This window comes from Calonectris borealis, chromosome 1 (genome assembly GCF_964195595.1).
Source record: "Calonectris borealis chromosome 1, bCalBor7.hap1.2, whole genome shotgun sequence".
NCBI lineage: Eukaryota > Metazoa > Chordata > Aves > Procellariiformes > Procellariidae > Calonectris > Calonectris borealis.
The window spans coordinates 218,740,453-218,764,411 of NC_134312.1; the positions used below are offsets into that span (position 1 = coordinate 218,740,453).

Genomic DNA, 23,959 nt, shown 5'->3' on the forward strand with positions numbered 1-23,959 from the left:
TAATAACAAGAGACAGCAACATCACTTTTGAGTGTAAATGGATGGCAACAAATCAAGCATAAGGCTGAAGCTGCCCTTGGTTACTTACTACAGAGAATTTCTTAACTATGAGATACGAAGGTCTTCACCTGTCATTACCCCAGGGTTTCATTCTTGTACTTCTCCCTCCAACCCTCGCATCCAATAACCGTTGCCACAACTCAAGTCTTCTGAGAGCTCATCTTTTCAGCCTGGTTTCTTCTTTATTCTTCTTCTTCATGAAAAGATTCAAAATTATTTTGTTTATGAAGCGAAACAAATTAGACGTGCCCCCAGGGGAAAGGCTGCTGGGCTGACAGCACTCTAGAGGGACCCGTCGGGGACAAGCTTCGGAGGTGAACACAGCCAGCACTGGGGTGGTGGTCACAGGCTGCTGCTCTTCTTTGGAATATTAAAGTGATGGGTTTCTTTCCCCAGATCAATGCTAAGACAGCATCCCACACGAAAGACATGGACCTGTTAGAGCAGGTCCAGAGGAGGCCATGAAAATGGTCAGAGGGCTGGAACAGCTCTGCTATGGAGAAAGGTTGGGAGAGTTGGGGTTGTTCAGCCTGGAGAAGAGAAGGCTCTGGGGAGACCTTATTGCGGCCTGTCAATATATAAAGGGAGCTTCTAAGAAAGACAGAGAGAGACTTTTTACCAGGGCCTGTAGTGACAGGACAAGAGGCAACGATTTTAAACTGAAGGAAGGTAGGTTTAGACTGGACATAAGGAAGACTTTTTTTATGATGAAGACGGCGAGACACTGCCCAGAGAAGCTGTGGATGCCCCACCATTGGGAGTGTTCAGGGTCAGGTGGGACGGGGCTTTGAGCAATGGAAGATGTCCCTGCCCATGGCAGGGGGTTGGACTAGATGTTCTTCAAAGGTCCCTTCCAACCCAAACCATTCTGTGATTCCATGATGCAGAGAGAAGTGCTCCCAGTATTTCGGACAAGCAGTGGATGGAAGCTAGCCTTGCCCACCTAACGCAACTCTCGGCCCACAGCAAACTGATCATCTCCACCCAACACCTGCCTTCATCTGGTGACATGAGGAGCATCATTAGGACCAACACCAGCAGCAAACACAGCCAGCTCATCTGTAAGCAGTGGGATTAGCTCCTTTATGCTTTACTTTAAATCACAAGTAGAGATGGCCACCTCACGGAGGAGCCCACCGCAGTGACATGTCGGTAGGGTGGCCAGGAGCACAGCGATACTGGCAGCAGAGATGGCCAAAACCTGGTCCTTTCAGTGGCGGAGCAATGGCAACGCTCATGTTTACTGCTCTTGTTCCTGTCCTGTGAAGGAGGCAAAACATACTTAGAAAATTAAATCACCTCTCCATCAGCACATACAAGAGAAAAAAACGTAGTGGCAGATAACACATAACTCATCGTGCCTTGACCTGCGGGGATGGTTCAAGCACTAGCACAATTTTCCTCCCAGCTAAACAAAGATTTACTGGATACTATAAACTCAATGGAGAAACCATGTTTTCCAAAGACTCTGAAAACCCACAGTAGGTAAAATATCCCCCCAAAGAGCTCAGCTCCGAGCCACAATGACCTATAGGGCTTCTCCGGCAACGTGCCACCCCAAAGAGGTGCTGGATATAGAGCTGATGGTGCTACGTGCTGGCCAGAGCAAGGACCACAGGGACATTTTCACCGCAATGCCGCAGCACCAGCAGTTCATCACCAGGAGCCCAACCTTGTGCCCTGCCACAAAAGCTTCATTTTTTCCCAACTTGAGGATTACAGCTCCTTCTCGGCCCCACGCGAAGCGACTGCGGGGAGTCAAAGGGCTTTATATGACGAGGCTGTTGACAAACGCATTTATCGTAAAAAGACCCGGAGATGGCAATTCCTGCAAGGAAACGAGCACTTCTCAACATCAGCCGAAACTCAGGGGTCGGGGACGGGGGAAGGACCGGTGGGGGCGAGGGGAGGGGAAGGAAAAAAAGGCTGTAACACTAAAGAGTCTTTCAGGATTCATTTATTTGAGCAGTGCCAAGCCAGCTCACTGATGCAATATTTTCTTCCTGCACTCTGAGCCAGGGCTTTGGGATCTAATAAATCATCGCTGGCCGCAGAGACATTAAAATTCTAGCCCAGTACTGCATTAGATGAAATGAGGCCGAATGCTAGCAAGCACAGGGAGAGGGAAAGGCAGGCACACACACTTTAAAAAAAAGTATACGAATGCGTTTGCATATAAGCAACTCCTGATTTCGGTTTCAGACGAGGCTAAATCTAACGTGAGCAGAATAGCAAAACAGATTAACCAGCCAGAGCTTAACCGGGCCACTTTGGGAAAGCTGATCCCCATTAAACTAAAACTAAGATGTTAGGTATAAAGCACAGTAGAAAAATAGACTCGGTAATTTACAGATCTGGTACAAACCAGGGAACTATTTCTGAAGCTTATAGAAGTCCTTTACAACTCCCTACCAGATCCCATTTCTCTACGTACAGACCTCTGCACTGTATCGCATTGACTGCGTACGGTGTAAAAAATAATTGTGCACCAGGAGAGGAGAAAAATTCAATAGTTAATCTACAAACATGTTTCCAGAAGTCAAGCCACAAAATTTTAATTTATTACCTTCAGACTGCAAAAATACAACAAGTATCTAACCACTTATTTGCTGTGCCAGACAAAAAAAAAGGCGGGGGGGGGAGAAGGGGAGGAAAGGCAGCAAATATTAAGGGTTTTCAATGGATCATGAGGCAGCATTGGAACTTATTTTCAATCATTTAATTGAAGCACCTGGGGATTTAAGAGGTATTGAATGTGTGGTGTGCAAGTATGCACAGAGAAAAACAAGCGAGGATATGAATTTGAACTACAAATGGCAGAAAAAATATGCAGAAAAAGCCATTTATTTTAGACTTGGTGAGATTTTAACTCACAGCTGAGAGATTCCGAGCAGACGTGGGGTTTCAGTGCTACGAGACATTTTCATTTTGTCTTATTAACCACCCCCATCTCAAATTCACACAATGACAAGGTCACACTCCAGCTCCACGGTGCCCATGGCAGAGGCTCCCAAAGTGCTCTGCTGAGAATCACTGACCCATTTAGCGACTGCTGACGAGCTTCTGCCAGGCGGTGCTGATGCTCTTCACCTCCAGAAGGAAGGATTTTAAAAATTGATCTAATATTTTTTCCACAATTGCTACCATTGGCAGAGAGACACCACGGCTTCGTGAAAGAAGGTGTGCTAGATTGGAAACAAGGGGAGGGAGGTCCCTAAAACAACCTCTCGGTAGAGGGGCTTCATGGTAGGAACACCACCCACATCAGCAGCTTTCTCAAGAGAGCAAACTGGACAGCCAGAGATAGTTACGGGGAGGGGGAAAATAATTACGGGGGTTTGGAAAGCAATGAGGCCAAAATAAGTTTAAGATTTGATGTATGGCAAATCAAGCGTGACTTGGCAATGTGACCTAGAGGCATGGAGAACCGAAGTGCTGCAGACACGATACCAAGATGGCAGGCATGACCTTTGACTGCCTATAGAGAGGCTCCTTGTCGTTCAGCAGCGAAGTAAAGGGAACATATAGGAAAACATATGGAAGTAAAGGGAACATATAGAAAAAGAAGTTTTAAATGGTGCAAAACAATACGACCATGGCTAAAACAAAGGAAAAGAAGATGGCTTAGAAACACGCTAAAAGTTATCAAAGCCACCAAAAAAGAGTTTCATTCTATGATATACAGAGACTAGGAAAGAAGACAAGGAAAAAAATTACATTCACCAATTTTAATACTGAATATACATTTTAAAAGCCCAAATCACTGGTTAGAATTTGTCTACACACTATGTAAGCCAGAGCTGTGATAGAGCTCACGCTTAAAAATAAAACTTATTTCTTCCCCAGGTGATTGAAGAATTTCAGGTTATGTGCTAATACTCTACAGAAGTAACGGACACACAAGAAAATTCTCCATTCACCTTTTACTTTCTTTAAACGAAGGAGTACTTTCCCCTTTAAAACATGTTTTCAAGGCCATCTCTTTTTTCCCACCTATGTTTTTTTTTCTTCTCTACCTTATACACACTTTCTCCAGCCCTCTTCAGTCCTAGTCATTTAATCTTTTTATTTCTTTTCCACTATGGGGAAAAACAAAATCAATATTGTAGCCAAGGAATGAGGCAGAGCATAAACCAGTTCCACGTACCAACCGAGCACGTAGGATTAAAAGGCACACAATGGGGTCATTCAGGAAAACATAACATGAGTTTTGTTTGCTTTTAAGATCTGAGACTATTCTGTTTATTTACAACACAGGGAGACTCAAAAGCATGTAAAACCTTATACAAACAGTTACAAAACAAGGGGCGAAGGATGTTCCCCGAAGTTGCTATGAAACTCCTTGGAAGGTTGACATCAGTTGGACCGATCTCCAAACTACCTGAGCCTACAAGCATCTGTAATGAGATGTGATGAATTATTTTCTTCTAAGGAGCTTTACTATGCCTCCATTTCTAATACTAAAAATAAAGAAAGTCGTCTGTCTTGAAACACAGGTATAGGACTCCTAAACTTCTGTTCGCCAAGACCTGTTCTGCACAGTAACCTGCGTCCATCCACAGGTGAGTGCAGTGAGGTGACCTCCATGTCCACCATCCAACGATGCTGCCATTGGCAGGAGAACCACCCAAAGACAGCCTCCAGCTATTGCTATTACGTACACTCATAAATAACCCTAATCTCACCCCAAACCCCTCTGCTTCCTTCTCCCTCACTCCCCAAACAAGAAAACTTACCCCTCATTTCCTTAGGGCTTTTATGCTTTTTATGGCTTCGAGAAAGTCCGTGAGTTAATTTATTACGAAGATGGTGAATTCGCCGTCATTGAGCAGCTAACCGGAGCGCTGAAACTCAAACAGCTTCCAACACAGAGAAATTCAGCAAGTTGTTTGGAAGTATTCCTGTACGAAAATTATGCATTTAAACATAAAAATAACAAGAGTCTTCACAAGCCAGAGCTCATTCTTCTCCCAGTCAAGTATGATTTTCCTGTCTGCTCTATACACACCAATTAATAAACATGAAGAAATGGCAGAGGAAAAATATTCACTGTCCCCACTTCATACATTTTTAATCACCCTGAAATCAATTCAACACCCCGAACACAGTTTAAAATTCCTGTTTTACAGAACCGGTAAGCAATGGATCACCTAATTAAATCCAGAAATGGCATTTCCCAATCAGTGGAAAGGGTAGACATGCAGGCAGATCTTACAAGCAGAAGGAAAAGTAAGGAGGAGAGCACCCCAACCCTGCCTGCTTCAGCACCAAAGCCATTTGCCTCGCGTTCCTCGGCGCTCCCCACAAATGGGCTGCGGAATGCCAAAAAGAAAGGAAAAGAAGTCAAGTTTATCCTCTTCGCACACAGCAGTTCTGAAAGAACTTGGCTTTCTTGGCCAAAGAACTAATCTGTTATCAAAGGTCCAGCCTTTCCAGAGAATAATACAGCGCAATTTTAATTTTAAGTTAATACGAAAGGCTGAAATCAAGCCTGGAATTATCTCTGTCCCACAAAGAGTATGCAAAGGAGGATTAAAAGCCGACTGTAGGAATCCTATCAGAACGTCCTTCCATCTTCTACAAAATTGGAGGCTACCGGCTTTCAATGTACCAATAAATTAAATGAACAGTCAAGTGTAAATCAGGTCAGTCCTCACACGGGCAGTTGTGTCTGCGGTTCAACAACGAATACAAATGATACAGATGAGGACAAAAACACAGGTGAGGATCCCACGCCTCCTGTCCTGCCAACAAAACCAATGACCGGAGGGCGGACGATGCCGATTCCCTCTGTTAATCGTTATGTCCGAACAAATGTTGTGGTTTCACCTTGGGGGAAAAAAATGACAAAACTCGGGCGTTTGCAGTTTGGGAGTGCAGCAAACAGCCCGGCTCAGGGATGCATCCCACCCCGCCGGAGCGTGCGGAGGTCCCACGCGGGGAACCCAAATCACGGGTGGGAGAGCTTGACGTGCCAGAGGAAGCGCTGGAGTTTTCACATCCGAAAAGGACGGAGCTGGGCTCACTCAGGTGCAATAACAGAGGGGTGGAAGGTCCTCGAGGAAACCCATCCTCAGCAACCAGTGCCGACCAACCTAGTGAAGTTGGCTGCATTTGCGTTCTCCACCTTTCTACAAAGATTTAGACAGAATTAGACCACGATGTCGGTACGATATTTGCTTCAGACTTGTGCAGCCTGCCAGCGTGGGTCACAAACGTAAGAGCATCAGCTCGCACAAATCCTTAATCCTTTCGGGAATCCCTCCGAAAGATCTCCAAAATTTCAGACGCGCAAGAAAAATACCGAACTGATGCCTTTCCATCAACATAAAAAAACAGTAATTAGTAGGTTGACTGGCATATTTGTTTGCCTACCAGCCACACCCATTCTCTATCAGAAAATCCTGAAACTATAACCGCACGCATGCATTATACCGTAAATCAAATTTGCATTACTTTCATATATTTTTCTCAATGCTTTCAAAAATCCCACAGAGAGATTGCCACTTGAAGAAGCAGGAAAATCAATTAAATTGGAAAGCAAATGAACCCAGACCTTGCAGACAGCATAAAAAGGGTTGACAAGTGACTCAGGGAGACATCACGCTTTTCTACATACAAATGATAAAGCTCTTAGCCAGGACTTCTCCTCAAATTATCAGAAATAAGACTATTTTATGCTTTAAAATGAAGAAGACGCATTTGTTACTTAAGGAAGAACATACTGAATCTTGCAGCAAGATCACAGATTAATTGTAAATGCGATTCAAAATCTTCCTCGCTTTAGACTGCTCCTCTGCTTCCCCAAAATACTTCGGTGAATCTCATGCAGGATAAAACTTGCCGAGCAGCTCCCCCTGAATATTTATTTCCCATTCGCGTGCTGCAGAGGCTCCCTAAAAGCGCCTCTGGGCAGTCGAGGTTAATCCACTTTGGAAAGGCAGCTAAACAGAACCCAGTCGCACGAAGGCATCAGGTTCCTCCTGGTGACACGAGTCCAGCTCTCCCGGACCCGCGCAGGAGTTTCCCAGCGGGGCCAGGCTGACAGACTGCGAGAGAGAAGGAAAAATAGCTGGGATGGAGTGAAAGACTCCAGGGAACGAGCAATGCAAGGAGAAGGACCAGAAGAGCAGCAGAGGGGCTTGATAATAACCTTTCCCAAAAAGCCAGGGAAGGGGGTGATGGAGGGTGCTACCTTCCAGCCCTCTCTGAGACAAAAAAACAAGTGGAGAAGCAGCAGAAGATCCACAGCAGAAACCTGAATGCATGATGGAAACAAATCATAAGCCAAGGAGAAAAAGGAATTAGGAAAAGAGATAAGGTTCATTAGCAAAAGAGACAAGGAAATTCCTCCTGCAAAGACATGGGAAGGCTGGGAGACAGTCTGACAAACCAGGAAAAGCCTCGGGAGAAGGAATGAGGGTATCCGTCACATTCAGATACTGCCATTGGGATTCCCATGCCTTATGTGCAACGGAGATGGAAGAGCGGGGAGTTCCCAGCCTGTACCTGGCCAGATTTAAGGACATTAGGCACTGCCTCCTTAAGGATAAATTGTCTCAGACACGGTGACACCGATCCTAAGATGTTTTTGGTGAAATCCGTTGAGAGTTGCAGGTTGGAGGTGAGGACCCTGCAGTAGCACCCACTGAGCAGCAGGCCTGAAGAACTGAGCTCCTTATAGATCTGTAGCAGTGGGGCTGCTCGTGGCTAACTGACTACCAACAGAACAAGTGCATTAGATATCGGAACTCTGAAATGCACGTTTTTATTTATCTAAACCAGAGGATTAGGCCATTTGAATACTGCCACCCAACAAAAGCTTCTTGATGACAGCAGCTCACATTCATACTCCGTGATCTACTGGTTCCTGAAAGAAACAAAGATTCCTGGACTTGTGCAAAGCATTTGACACTGTCCTGCACGACATCCTTGTCTCTAAATTGGAGAGACATGGATTTGATGGATGAACCACTCGCTGGATAAGGAATTGGCTGGAAGAGTTCAAGGCCAGGTTGGACGGGGCTTTGAGCAACCTGGTCTGGTGGAAGATGTCCCTGCCCATGGCAGGGGGGTTGGAACTAGATGTTCTTTAAGGTCCCTTCCAACCCAAACCATTCTGTGATTCTATGGGTCCCAGCCAGCCCATGCCACCCTCCATGATTCGGTTGTCTTCTCTACACTTTTTATGAGGGGGGATCCTCCTTCTCAAGGACTCCTTGCCGTTGCTTTCTGCCACGCTGTCCTTGGCTGCCACCAAGCTGCATATCCCTGACTCTTGCCTGGGCAAGACCAAAGAGGTGGGAAGATCAGTGACTTAAGTGGCTTCGGACCAAGCCTCCTCACGAGTCCAAACAACTTTGATCTGATGGCCTTGAGGACAGACTGTAGTGATGGCCACAGGCTGCAGGGATTAGATGAGAGCCGAAAACCTTGTGTTTGAGAAATGACCGGCCCAGCTGGCCCAAGGTGTCCACGTTTTACATGTGGGAGTAATCAGCCTAGAAAGAAAGTTACCATCCTTCCTCGCCCCACACTTCCAAAGATAGGTTTGCCTTTCCCTTCCCACCCAGGCACATAACCTGGTCAAGACAGAATCTCTTTAAAATGGATTTTACCATTTTAGAAGACCTGCAGTAAATAATTCAGACACAAACCCCAGGGATGGGACTCAAGACCAAACACAGACCACTTTGCGCAGATGTCTACGTCTGAGTCAGCCATCAATACATCTTGCCGTATCAGAGAGAAACGAGCACTTCTAGGAGACAACCCAATGGCTCATAAAGTAGAACAGACCACATGGGAGATGTTCTTTTCTTGCCCCTTAACATTAAAGCAGCTCAGGGGATCACTCACGTCCACACTGCCCCACTAAATTTGGGCAAAATAATTCTGAATCTGGGTGACCAGGAAAGACCCCAGGCAGGGTCAAACGGTGCGTGCACCAGATAGAAAAGTACCGGCACTTCCACAGCAGGGATTTAGGACTAGTTCAAGGAGTTTGAAAGAAAACTGTGAATTTTTGTCAGAGAGCAAGCAGAGGATTGGATGTGGGAAAAGGGGGACAACCATCTGGAAAAGTATCATCAGTAAGCCAAAGAAGCAAGAGAAGAGAATATATCCATATTGCTTAGTGATTTTTCTGAATGGAGAAAGAGTGAGAAACTAGAAAAACAGAACTTGTCCTCTTTCTTTTAAAATTTCAAATTATCCATTGAATAAAAGCATTTTTCCCTTACCTTCAGTAATTACGGGAGGTTTGGGAATAGAAATATTGCTTCACAACACATAGAACCTAAATGGAGCTGTTTGTCCAAAGCAAACCAAGGGCTTCCATCAGCAAAAATTGAGCTGAAGAACATCTCTTCTGAGCACGGAAGCTCCTGAGCGGGTTGCTGCGGCAGCAGGACCTGGAAAGTGTCGTGCACTAGAGCGGTGTGACACAAACCCCTTGGAGATTTACTAACCGGCTTCACATCTTTGGGCCCTTGGATTTTATTATTTAGAAATAACTACAATGAATACAGAGTCAGCCTACCGAAGGTTCATGAATCACAGCATCTTATCAGCATATTAATCAGCTTCTGGTAGGGAGAACGGTAATAGCAGGAGCTATAACAAACACTTTTATAGTTTCATGCTTGAAGTCAAACAAGCTACAGGAGAGACTGATTCTTCATCCCTGAGTCCACACCAACGAGCTAATCTATTTGCTGCAGGACCGGTGCCTTAGCAAAAGTGAACGCAAGAAAACAGGAAGGATAATGCGGCAAAGGAAAACCAGGCGGTTCAGCAGCTTACATTTGGGGCAAGCAAAGTGAATTCTACAAATGATAAAAAAGCAAATAAGAGTCTTTAAATACATTTTAAAGTTAACCTCAATTAAAACGACAGCTTACATGAAGATCCAAGTTAATTACAGTCTGTTTTAATTAAATAGTAAACAACACTCAAGCACTGTTTGCTGGCGATGTTCTAAAATACCTCGAATTAGCGAAGGGGAAGCAGTCACCAGCTGAGCACGAGGAACCAGGACTTGCCGGAGCACAAACCCGGCGTCGGATGGACGTAGCTCCGTCTGCAGCGAGAATATTCTCTCCGTGTCACCTTAGCTGAGCTCCACAGCCAGCTCATTCCAGAGCGAGAAAGCACTGCTAGCAGAAAACGCACAAGGCTTGTTCCACTCTTTAGGAAGGAAAATGGGAAGGAGGTTGCAATCCAACAGATCTGGGGGTCTTAAGGACCCGAAAAATGAGACGTACTAACTGCACGAGAAACCACCTTTGCTTAATAAATCTATTAGTTCAAATATGGGGAGTGTCTCGATAAACATTTCTTTTACGAATTTAACACTTCTGGCTTTGTTTCACCTAATAACTCTATTTTAAAACTTCCTCATTTAACTTAATTATAATTTCCCATAAAAATTCATCTAATTCAGTCCGCACTTTAAAAATCATTTAGGAAATAACTGTCCTTCACACTGCCTTTAAGGAAGATCAAAATGGAAAAACGAAGAATCTGAATAAAAGTACGGTACATCAAGGACGTGAGTATGTGCCAAGGATTTCCCGTTCTCCCTAACACACGAGTAGCCAATTTGGTACAAAAATTTTTATTTATCTTGAAATGAACTCTGTCCCTAGCCCACCAGGTACAGAAAACAACAAAGAAGTGAGAATGAGAAGAAAATCAGATTAAAACTGATTATTTCAACCAAAAGCAATCTATTCTATATAAAGCATTGACATTTAGCACTAAAAAACCACAAGAGCATAGAATTCAACCTGCCAGTATCCTGATTACCATCCTTGTTTTCTTTCCGCATATATCCCATCTGAGTTTTATTCCACAAGGTTAGAAATTAATGGTTTATGCATGATCTTTAAAGACAAAAATTTAAGTAATACACGTACTGTACTAGATTTGGGGTAAAAAAACCTGGGCTCTAAAGCAAACCAAGAACATAGCCTTGGGCTAACAACCTTTACCTCAACTTTATTATACTTCAGGTTTATTTATTTCTCTTTCTTGTCTAATATAAAGCTTGACATTAATTTTTTTTCAGTGTCCTCCACTACTGCAAAAAGATGAGATTAAAAAAAAAATTATATACTGTATAAATTCTATATTGTATCCCAAATTAGATCTCAAATCAAAATTTTGGGACAGATGTCGTACACTCTGTCTCATGAAGTGATCGTGGGAAGGTTTGCTGACATGCTATTTCAAAGGAGGGGCTCCGAGCAAACTCTTCCATTCAGCCACCGACTAGGACTGAGACGCTCGTTAAGCCCCAAAGCTGTAATGAGTTCCCAGGACCATGGAAGGGGTTTGCACACACGATGGCAGTCAACATCCCCTCCAGATCTACCAGGTCATATGTTTTAGTGATTATTTTCAAAGCAATTTGAGAAGGAAGTATCTACAAACTCCTTAACTTTATGCTTCTCCTGTGAAAAGTCTATTTTGTTTGTCTCTCTGAGTTGAAATATCCTCCAGAATAGCTTGTGGCTACATTAGAAACTGATACGTAGCTAAATGATGCAAGTTAAAATAACGTAAATGAAATCCAAGCATAGAAAGCAAGAATTAGATAGACAGAGCCTGGCACTTGTAATGCAGGAGACATGGCAGCCTTCTTTTAATAACCGTTGAGACCACCCTCAGGAGTTGCCTGTCTTTTCTATACAAAGGATAAAATTTCTAAATTTTCTCCCCCTCTTTTGCAACATAACTTTAGGTCTTTCATTAAATATTCCAACAAATTCATAGTTAAAATGTTTTGTAATACTATTTGCCTATCAAAGAAAATAGCTCTTTGTTTAAACGCTTTTTAACCTATTATCTATTTTGGGACTTCATTGTAAGAATTCAGCCCACTGACTCCTTACCTTACACCTGTGCAAAACCAAGCACTCATATGATTCAATTCCTGCTTCGGTGTCCTACGGTCAAGCAGTCACTTGAATTTTCCCTTCTTTGTTTTCCCATTAACATAACTAAGGACTTTGTTATATTTTTTCCAGTCTGATCTGCCTCCAACTTTTTTCTCCAAGGTCATCCTGCACATCTGCCACCGATTTCTCTTCATTTACCACAAACTCTGGAAGACAAAATGCCTGAAGTCCGATGGTTTGGGGTGAAATCAGTTTCATGGGGGCCACCTCACCATGATCTCTACCAGAGCTGGCACAAGCTGGCCAAGGCAGACAATAGCTTTATATATTTAAGTGCACAATAGAATCTTCATGGTGATTAACCAGCAGGTTATTTTAGAAGATAACATCCTATTAATGCTGCCATTTGACTTATTCTGAATGCAGTCACGTAGAATTCATTCATACAAACCAGAAATCACCCTCTAAAATTCACCTTCCAGAAAGGCCAAGGTACAAACTATCCAATCTGCACCTCAATATTTCAATAAAATTGTGTTACTGAGTGCCAGAAAGCAGCTTCTAAAACATTCAGGATTGTATGAAAGCAGATCTAGAAAATCTACATTGCATGGATATTAAGGCGGAGCTGTAAGCACATGCCAGAAAAAAAAAAGGTAAAGTGGGAGAGAAGTAGACTCTTGTCCAAACCATGCTTGTGCTGGAAAGCACAAAATTGCTGTTATTTCTAGTGTAGGAAAATAACTGCGCACTTATGAGCTCATTCTGTCACCCAAGCACTGCAGGAGTCTGCAGTCCTCTTACAATGGTGATATTTTTGAAGAGACTATTATTCACAGAGATTTTTTTTTTTCCCCAAGCCTCTAGTGCTTTGACTGTGAGACCAAAGTTCCCCCGAGCTACAGTATCTCCAAGAAAGCAGCACGCATAAATTTGATGGGGAAAAAGAAAGGGTGAATAAAAATGGGGCAAAACGCCTTTGAGGAACTCTCCGCTCCGCAGACTATCAGACAGGTCTCCTCGCAGCAACGCAGCCAGCCCTACCAGCTGAAACAGCTACCGAAGCCAACGAGAATATTTTGTAAATGAAGTAGCTAAGAGCATTTGATGTTCATTTCCATTTGCTGTTGACCACTTTCCCCCACAAAAGCACATTCCCAAAGCAGTTTCACACATTAGGTAAAAGTCAACACATACAACTGGCAATGCAAATATAAAGAAGGAAGTCTTAACGCAATATGAAACTTAATAGCTAATTATATTCAACAAAATGTTAGAAGAAGGAGTCTTCCAAGGGTGATTTTGTAAGGTGCTTACGGAAGATCAGAACAGCAACTGCTGGTAAACATAATCCACGGGGAAAACCACAGATACATCTAAGCCGAGATTTTCTTTTTCCAAAGCACTATTTCCCTCTGAGCTAAATTCTTTCCCTATCAGTACACTTTAGTTCCCCACTAGTTACATAATTATGGTAAACATATTTCAATGCCTTTTTCAAGTATTAAAGATGACATTTTTAGACAACTCAGTTCTAAAGACGGACTTCAAACCGACATCAACCTTGCTTGTTAGCTCATAACTTGAAAACAAAATCAGTCCATAATGTAGTTAAATCCCCACCTATAACAATAACTGCACGTTCTCCAAATAACGGGCTCTCGCCCGTGGGATCCTCATTTCTACAGCAGGATTATTCCAGCACGCGCACCCAAGTCGCTCAGGTCAGCTCCGCAGGCAAGCCCTCCAGCTCCCAGCTGACTCCCTCAGCAACTTCTTGTGAGTTTGGTTTGTCTAAAGAAACACCCTTCTGATCCTTTTCTTTAGGATTTCCAGGGCACCCTCTTCTTATGAGTTCAGATCCATTTCTTCTCACTAACCTTACTGCACTGGCTTCGCAGAAGTTCTTCCTGGAAGTCACGTTCCCATCTGGCTCCTTGATGGAAACTCTTTCTCCCTTCGTTAAGGGATTAACCACTTATTAACGATCATCTGCTCTCACCACCGAATAGGGACATTCACAAAAGAACCACTCAACACCAGTCCTACCTGTATACGCCATGTTCTTCGGGTTTCCGTAGGGAGCCCCAGGTTGGACGGGGCTGTAAACAGGGTTCATGGTGGAAGACCGGGAACTCTGAGAACAAAAGAAAAGCAGAGTTGAGCCGACTGCCTTACGTTAGCTCCAGAGTCGTCTTCTGTGCAAAGAGTCTTCTGCTACGTGACAGCATTACCGTGTTATAATTCAAGACACAGAGAGCTGGGAAGGAAAGGATTTACAACTAGACGTTACAACCAGATAGTATATTTAATAATTCAAGTTTTGGATCTCTTGGTTAATTCCCCTAACTTCTTTCAGCGCTGCATATTCTGCCTACAAATGAACGTGGAGCAGATTAATCTTACACATCCCTGCCTTCAGGGGGGCTCAGGACTCGTGACCCCACTTCCAGCTTGCGATGAACAAAGAGGAGAAGCCACAAATTCTGACAAGGAATTCTCCCCCTTGGAGGAGCTAATAGTTCTTGGGCGACAAAAACAACCACAACAAAGATCTGACCTTTCAGAAATTAGCAGATAAAAGACCATTTGCTGCTGGCGAGACGGAGAGCGGCAAATATTTGCGAGCTTTCAGCGTGAGCTGACTACAATAACCTCGAGCCCAAGGCTTGGGTCCTGCGCAAGGCTGTGCAGGGCACCCAGTGCCACCCACCGCATCCCACCACTGTCCCAGACGGGGAGATGCAGGCATGGACCTAACACAGGCAATGAGATTTTAACAGCCCTCCTGTTTTCCTCTCCAATAAAGATGGTGAAGCAGTGCCAGGTTAGCTTCTTGTGAGTTTTATTTAGAGGAAAGCAAGTAACTTGGGAATTTGTGTCTACTAGCTGTCAGTTAAGCAACTGGCTCAGTTAATTATCTTAATGAAGCACATTCTCAATTCTGATTAATGGGAAAATCAGTCATTAAGCTTTATTAGGCGACGCATTTGTCTCCACAGCTATCTAGTGACAATTTCACACAAGAACCTCAGCGATCTTGCTTCAAAATGTGGGGTTTTTTAAAATGTATTATTTTACAGTTCATAAACAAAACCGTTCTTTCCAAACAAGTCTCTCATGATGGATGCACAATTTGTTAGATCATTAACTCCTTCCGCTTTACCTCGGGATAACAAACAAGTCAAATGTTAAATGTTAGCACCAATTGACTTGACAACAATTACTGCTTAATTAATTAGCCTTCCCTCCACCCCCAAGTTAGCACAGAAGGAGCAATTCTCAAAGCAAAGAAAATCACGGTGATAAAGCGAGCTGGAAGAGAAAACTACACAGAGACTCGTATTTACGCCAGCGGCTTCAGTAACGCACGACGGAGCTCTTAAGAAGATCAACGGGAAAATCAGTGCAAAACTTTCCGTCCGTGAGACATTACAGCTGGGGGTTTACGTTCAAGCATAAGGGTTTTATGGCCATTTGGTCCTCGTGTCCCCAGGCAGTGCCCGAGTCTCGGCGAACCTGCCCCTGGCAAGCGGGTGTTTGCCTTCTGGCTTGAGTTCTCATTTACAGGAGAAAACCGAAGGTCACCTATCTCTGAGACGGTGAACACCAGCTTCTGTGAGTGTCCAAAAGCCTGGCTTTTGGGCTGCCATACGGATCCCATTCAACACAGGAGGCTATTTCAGCGTAGGATGGGGCAGATACAGGACGCACTCATACGTATACCTCAAACTGTGGACAAACGAACACGTTACGTGTCTGCATACGCTGTATGACACCCGCCTACCACCGCTTTAAAAAAATATGACTTCTTCATAGGAAGACGAACTTCAAAACCCATCTATATTCACAAAAATTATTTTCTTTTCTCTAGTGAAAAAACACGTTGATTTAAGCCCAACCACCACATTTCTATTGCACGTTATTTCTCTGAATAAATCATCGTACACACCAAAATGAAAAACCTTCCCTTGTCCAAAGCATGTAGGACAGGTTTCACCTGAGCAAGTACTTTTTCAGTAAGTTGAAAGCATCTGAAAAGAGATGGTTTGACAGTAACAAGGTGGGGGAACGTGCTGCCCAGAAGTGCCAGCATGGCACAATCACGAGGAACATCTACTGCCGCTCTAAACACAAGCCACGAAGCCAAAACATCCTCCTTTTTACCCAAATGTCACCATCAACGACTTTTTTTTTTGCAATTCGATTCCATCATCACCCTGCAATTAAAATTCCACATCAATAGTGGGAATAAGGCAAGAAGGGGTTTTGAACTTTTAATGGTCGCAGAATATTCTGACAAGGAAAAGCACTATAAAAATCCAAAGACATTTCTACATTAACAAACACTTCGGTGCAATCAGACATGATCAGGCAATCAAAGCATTTTGGGCTGAGGCTCCTATGTCTCTCCTTCAAAGAAAACTTTGAGGGTTTCCTTTGAACTAGATTTCATCTGGTTTTTTGTCTGGTCCCCACCTGATGCATGGTTTGAAGTTGTCTAAAGGACATCACCAGTATGTCCTTTACTGCTACGTCCATCACCGGTATGGACCTGTATGTCCCATGAGAGGTTGGAGGACATGTGATGGGCAACTGGAGTGAAGCTTCTGAAAGAAATCTGGTCCACGCACACCAAAACCACTTTGCACACGGAAACAACAACGTAGTCGGTGGAGTCACCTCCGAAGTGCCGTACTGTTCTGAATTAAAACACCAGTAGTATATGTAGCCTAAGGGTTACTACTAGTACATGATACTTTAAGTAACAGATGCCACAAATAGACCTGAGAGAAAAAGGAGAAGAGAGATGTCATAGAGTTGCAGAGATTTCCTGGCCATAATTAACTGTTAAATCACTAATAGGACTCTTCAAGAGCAGACAAGAAATGCCCAATGGGACAGGGAATGTGACAGACATCTATAAAAAAACAAATCACAAATGACCTGGAGAAGGTGGAGGCAGCAATCACACACTCTTTCTCATAACCCAAGCAAGCGGAGGCGTTAGAAGAAACAATTGTGTTCTAGGTTTAACACAAGCGATGTTGGGTGGTTGGTTGCTTTGCTTGCCTCACCATGTCCCTCGCTGCTGGGATGGTGGGATTTGGAAAGCTTTCCAAGGGACAGAGCAATTCCTCCTCTCCCCCAGACTGCCTTCCAGACAGGCTTTTAGGCTGCGAGGACCTTTGATCTGATCCCATCCAGCCATCCTTGTGTTCCCAGGAGAAAAGTCAATATCCAGGCTCCATTTTAGGTGTTTGGCCACCCAACTAACAGCAGGGTACCTGACATTGGACTATGCTCTCAATAAATGTGCCCACGGTGCTGAACGGTGGGGGGAGATCCCTGCACCAACGCCGAATGGCTGCAAAAAGCCACATCCTATTCATCAGCCAAGCGCTGGCACATGGCTCTTTGTGTTGGCCATTTCAGAGGATCTGTAAGTTGAGGATGTTCTCCACCAGAGCTAGGAAATCACAGGTCCATCTCACTCCAGCCCTGCATTCTCCTTCTCATACATGCAGAGCCAGCCTCCTACCTAGCTTCCTGCCCAAGAAATAGTTTTTGAGGGTCCCTCTTCCCCAGGAATGACAAAAGGAAAAGCAGGCTTCCTCCTCTGCAGCAGCACCGGTTCCTGTGAGCCAGCTGAAGGACACGACTTGCCTGAAAACCAACCTCTTCCCTCTGCCTTCCCGTCGGATGTGTGTTCCTCCACCCAGGACCACACCGAGACAGCTGGACCTGACAGCCCGGGCCCCCCTCAGCAGCCAAATCAAATAAAAAGGCACCAAATTTCCTGGGGCTCAGCAGACCCGAATCCCCCTCCCAGAGCTGCTCGTACCTGAGTCAGGGCACCTTACTGCTGTGACCATATCCCCCTCTTGCTCCTTATTTGCCTCGTCTGTCCCACCGTAAGCTCCTGGACAAGGCTGGAGTCACGGCTGCGTTTATAAAGTGCCTTGTTCAATGCAGTCATCATTTCATCCGCACTTTTCTGGGTGTAAAGAGGACAAATAAATCATAATTTGGTGAAAATTGCTGCATATGTCTGGCTTGCATTAGGTGGTGGACCAAATGGTAAAAAGAAACACTCTTCTTGAGAAGGATGAAAGAAAATGCTTTTTAGCCGAGATAAAAAGATTGTAATCATGTTAGGGGTTTGAGTGTATTGTGAGGAAGAGGCTTGTGCTTCCTCCCTGCTTGGTATGCAGGGTGTTATTTCCAGCCAGCGTGAAAGAGTCCATGCGAACGGCATTTCAGATGGATGATTTTCTTTCTTTTCAGCATCTAGTATTAAAGCACATTCAGATGAGCTTCCAATACATTCTGCAAGACAGTACCATTCAAAAATACATTTTAAATTCATTACAGGCACCGCATTGTGGCATTCGGAAAGCTACACTGAAATGAGAATAAAACAGGATTAGCAAAATCAAACCTCCTTCTCCACAATAACTTGCAGCACTTGCTCGTGGGCATGAATACACAACAAAAAGCCTAATAGAAATGAATTATAAACAGACAAACACAAGTATTGCTCTATTGCACAGAGCTTCCACCGCTTCCTAATCCCCACGACAGTGATGCTCGATTGCTTAGGAGCTGCTGAGACTCCAGCAAGGAGCTGAAGGAGTAACTCCAGCAGGAATACCATGGGAATAAACTGCTAGCACGCAGTCTCGGGATACTTCTGGCTGTAATCTGGTTACATTTTCGTCTATTTTATCTTTCCTGTGAAAGCGCATGGCATGCTTCCATCACGCTAGGAAATTACTTCAGGTGAAGGGTAAACTGAAACACAAGAGAGGTCAGTCTACGGGCGGCCACCACGCCATCAGCGGGCCAACGCGCCAGTCGAACCGAGCTTGCACGGGGAATTTCCAAGCAGCACGAGAAGGGAAATGCTTGTGCCGTGAATGCTGAGCTTGAACTTGCCGTGCTGTGAAGTGGCTATGAGCTATGCTCGGGTGCTCTCGCCTCGCCGGACCAGGGCTGGGCTTCACGCTCCGCATCGCGCTCTCCTGCTGCTGCCAAGGGAGAGGACGCTGTCCCCTATCCCTGGTGACACCTTGGGACATCGCCTACTTCATCCTCTTCCTACGGGAGCACTCAAAGCGCTCGAAAACCAGCCCAGGTATCACCACCACCTTCAAACTACTACAGACGCAAGACAACAACATCTTACCCTGTTGTTTTTCTCTATCGTTTACTTTGTGCCCCTGAAAGCGCCGCGACCAGCTTCACTGCTTCCCAAAGTCATTCAGGCCTTGAGTCTGCAAATACTGGTGGGCATCAGTAATTTTTACACAGAAACAAGTTTTAACGCGAGTATTTCTATGTGCACATTGGTGGATCTGGCATCTTATACACCTCTCCCACTCTGATATACAGAAATACAGGTACTTCCCACTTCTACCGTACAGAGGCAGAGGAAAAGAAAGACGACATTGAAGGAGATTTAAAAAAAATCCTAAAGAATAAACCTGGCATGCAAGATTCAGGAAGTTTAGGAAGTTATTTTTCATTTTCTTTTCAGACTAAGAATAAAATATTTATAAACAGAGAAATAAATATATTTTACAGAGTTCTTAAAAGAGTGACACTGATATGCGCATCTTTCGGGTTCGCAAAAAAATTAAATAGTAGACCTAAACTTAAATAAAAATGTAAAGAAATAGTAAATAATGCAAATGTGAGCTTTTCTGGGTGCCAGATACTTCTCCATCTTGTTTCATGTCAGTCCTTGTGTCAAGGTGACTCAGCCTTTAACTTCCCATACCGCTTAGGTCGTGATTTGCCTTCGCCTTTTGTGAAACTGGGACCTAAGTGCTTTTGAGAGACCCGTTCCTTACGCTTTTCTTTGGAACGAGAGTGGTGTTTTCTCCTCTGAGTGTTTGCATATTTGTACCAAAAATTATTTATTTCACATAAGGCAGCACAGAACCAAACATGAGAGAGAATGAACAAAGAAAAAAGGCAAAGCAAAGAGATACATTTCTTCCTTGATCTGCACATGGCCTCTTTAAAGTCATTTTATACAAATCGCATGCTAATAGTATTCCGCCAAAGCCTCCTTGAACACGGAAAGACCTCCTGACCTTACACTCCATTCAAATTCCAATAATTTTCTGACAATTTTTCAGTTAAGTCATTTGAAACTTGACCCTCGCTTGGGATCCACCAAACAATAATTAAATTAACTTCCAATTCATCTGCTAAAGTTTAATTTAGGCAAGCTACAAGGCTACGTCCCACCTTTCCCCCAAAAAATTCTGCTGTGACAGTATGCACAAGCTCGGAGTTTCATAACACGATGTGATTTTCCACATTTAACACCTCCTTTTTAGTTTACTGCTTTTTTAGTTATACCGTAACTAAAAGTTGATTGAACGTATCTCATGTGAAGCAAAACATTTAACCTGTAAAAGACCTTATAAAAGAATCAGGTCAAAGTTGACACAATTTTAGTTAATCTTTTATTAATACAATTAATTGCACTTTAAAAAAAATCAATTCAAAGAAAGAAACCAAAGAAAGGCCAGACTCCACAAAAAGTTTAAGGCTTCAATTAGCAGTAAATTATTAATGGCAGGTCTTGTTTGTACAATATAATGTTCACTTTTATCTCCTGCACTATGCTGCAGCTATACCTTGATGTTTATACAAATCGATCCAGCGCATCATTCCGGAGCCTGAATATTGCTTTTTTTCTGCAGTTCTCCCCACTTTTCACTTTCAAAGAAAATTTCAGCTCTGCTCCAGCCTTGTTTTACCTGGATAACTGTAAAATCTGTACTGCAAACTCCAGCTCTCCAAAACCTGCAGCACCCTGCTTCATAAACTCCTGCAGCCGGAGCAGAAGGGGCATCCTTGTCCTCAAACCATCCTACTGATACATCTATTGATTTTCATATCGCTATTTTTATTGATAAAGCACCTGTGAAGTGGCAGCTAGCAGTAAGAGCTAAGCAAGAAGCTTTTCTTCTATCCTGAGAAAACATTTGCTATTCCAAAAAAGTGTTTCCACATTTGAAACGCACGTTTGATTTCAGGCTTGCTCGCTTGCTCTCAGTCATGTCCTGGACCCTTTTTTTCTGGGAGCATTTCCAGTGGAAATGAAGATGTGCAGCGAAGCAGCCGTTCAGGAACGCTTTAGCAGGCGACGTTACTGCACGCAGGCATGCCTTTGCTGATGCGAACCAGATTTGGGATGGCACGTCTGCATCCCTCAAGGGGGTAAAGGCTTGCAGACAGCATCAGTGTCCTCCACACACGGACCATCTTCAGAGGAAAGATACGCTGCACAGTTTTACTCTCCAGTCAAGTTTTGAATTAGAAGAGCTAGTTTAAATCATATTCCCTCCATGCAAGAGATTGCAACTTTGAGAGAATACATTAAAAGCATGATCTGAAAATATTTGAAGCGTAGTCATTACCCGATGCAATCGAGATGTTCACTGCATGAACACGGATGGCGTTGAAGTCAGCGGTACAGCTAATGCAGCTGGTGATCAACACAACGTCATTTGTGTATGGTCTTTTCACGAGGTTCTGAACGTGACTGAATTGCATTATTCATTAATTACGTTGACGGTGTATTTTCTTCATAGATACTTCATGTCACGTCACTTCAGCAATCGCAAAGGCAAGTGCGTTTGTATTTGGCTGCTCCGAGAAGTCCCGGGGGTTCAGCAATGAGCTCCTTGTCCCTGCCCCAGAGATGTTACCAGCTAGAACGACATCCGCAGGAGAGCAGAGACAGGAGCAGTAAGATGTTAATGACCACCACGGACCAGCAGTACGGTTCTCATCAGATGAAACCCTGTTCAGCTGAAGCTGACCCTGATGGAGGGAAAGAATTAAAACAGCTGGAAATGCTGCGGAGCAAGGGATTTCCATAGAGCACTGGACCTATCCAATCCCAAAGGCCAGCAAAGGGAAAAGAAAAACGAGCTGGATATTTTACAGTCCTATAGCATTTTTCATACAGACCCACCTCCAAACCAGGGCAGTAGCACCCATCTATTCACTGGGGAGACACACGAGGGTGGCATGGGCTGGCTGGGACCCATAGAATCACAGAATGGTTTGGGTTGGAAGGGACCTTAAAGATCATCTAGTCCAACCCCCCTGCCATGGGCAGGGACACCTTCCACTAGACCAGGTTGCTCAGAGCCCCGTCCAACCTGACCTTGAACACTTCCAGGGACGGGGCATCTACAGCTTCTCTGGGCAACCTGTTTCAGTGTCTCACCACCGGTGTCTCATCATCCTCATCACCCTCACCCAGTAAAGAATTTCTTCCTGATATCTAATCTAAAACTACCCTCTTTCAGTTTAAACCCATTACCCCATGTCCTATCACTACACTCCCTGACAAAGAGTCCACCTCACCTTTCCTGTAGGCAGCCTTTAAGTACTGGAAGGCCGCTATAAGGTCTCCCTGAAGCCTTCTCTTCTCCAGGCTGAACAACCCCAACCCTCTCAGCCTGTCCTCATAGGGAAGGTGCTCCAGCTCTTTGAACATCTTTGTGGCCCTCCTCTGGACCCTAGCCAAGCTTATAAGGAGCCACATTCCCATCACCTATTGCCTCCTCTCAGCTAAATAACTAAATAAATCCACATGCCTTTCATTTGAGAGAAGTTTGACATCTATAATGGGAAAAAGCCCTTGTGTCTTCATTGTATGAAAAATTAAATGGCTAATTTATAAGCACAAAGCAGCTCTTGACTTTGGAATTTGCTGATCTCAGACTGCCCAAAAATAAATGCTGAGGCAGGAAAAATCTTGACCTTTCGTTTGCTGAAGTTTATGATCTACTTAAAAGCCAGAGGATCCAAAAAATTTGATGATTCAATTATGCTAGATAGCATATTTAAAAAATAATAAAGGAAATCCTTGTCCTAGCCTGAGAAAGCAAAGCAAGAGACAGAGAAGACGGGATCACCAGCTATGGCACTTGGTGAGAACAAGCAGTTGCTCAGTGAGCCTGAACGTGGCATGGCAAAATATCTATATTTTAATTAGGCCGTAAAAATACCCGCATGGGCCTCAGTAAATAAGAAATCAGTTCCCCTACAAGAAACTTCGGCAATGAGAAAAAAAAATGATGCTAGCACAGCTGATGTTATATTAGCTTGTTTCCAGAGAAGAAAATGTCTGTACGTGGATGAATTCTGGGCTGTAAATTTCTTGCTTTATATCTGCAAGACTGATGGATTTTACCAGCAGGTAACCAATAAATAAATGTATTTTTAAAAAATATCTAACATATCTGTCCCTGCATGTCCAAAACCATTCTCAGTAGTTCTCAAACGACTTCCTTGATATATTCCTATTAATTTCCTTAACTTGAAGCCTTGCTGACTTTTCCTTTTGAAATGAACCCTGCTGTACTCTTGTATTTAGTGCTCTCATTCTGCTCTCCAACTGAGCCGCGTCCTCCTCCAGCTGATTATCTCGATTCTTTTATCTTCACAATCCTACTTCATTGTGTTTTGCTGAAAAGACTTCCCAGGACACGCAGTTTGAAGACTCTTCTCTCTGCTCCTTTCTTTCCACAAACGATGGCGTAGGGACATTCAGGTTGGCCATTAGGAAAAGCCTTTTGACTAGGTGGGTACCAGGCTGACCACAGATTTGCTGGAGGTTTTCAGGACTGGTCTAAGCAAGGCCATGGTTGACCCAACCTGGTGCTGGGGAAAGGCCCCACTATGAGCACAAGGTTGGACTGGATGGCTCCAGACGTCCTTCCAACCAGCGTTTCATCTCCGGCTCAAAACAGTTTGTGCTGCAACTCATTTCTCAGACCTCTATCTCCCTCCACAGTCTCAGGCTGTAACTTTCCTGGTGTCAGACATAACCGCTTTTCAAAGACTTTGGCCTTTCCTAATGGCCTCCAGTCAGAAGTTTTCTTGGCACTTGGTAGGACACCAGAAACCTTGGCAGGGTGGTGGGGGATAGGGTAGCATTCACGCTTTTCCATTGATGG

The 23,959-nt window shown here is 44.0% G+C and overlaps 1 protein-coding gene across 21 annotated transcripts in view; it reads right to left on the minus strand.

The window, feature by feature from the left end:
• FAM168A (family with sequence similarity 168 member A) overlaps positions 1–23,959 on the minus strand; it is a 208,890-nt gene that overhangs the window by 92,188 nt on the left and 92,743 nt on the right. For 19 of the 21 annotated variants that reach the window (XM_075140396.1, XM_075140379.1, XM_075140397.1 and 16 more), the window contains one exon: positions 14,013–14,100. The exons of 1 other annotated variant lie outside the window; for it this stretch is intronic. In XM_075140396.1, the coding sequence (XP_074996497.1) occupies positions 14,013–14,082 (70 nt within the window). In that variant the 5' untranslated portion in view covers positions 14,083–14,100. Of the gene's footprint in view, positions 1–14,012; positions 14,101–19,152; positions 19,163–23,959 lie in introns of those variants that run through there. One more of the 21 variants, XM_075140390.1, reaches the window with a different exon arrangement.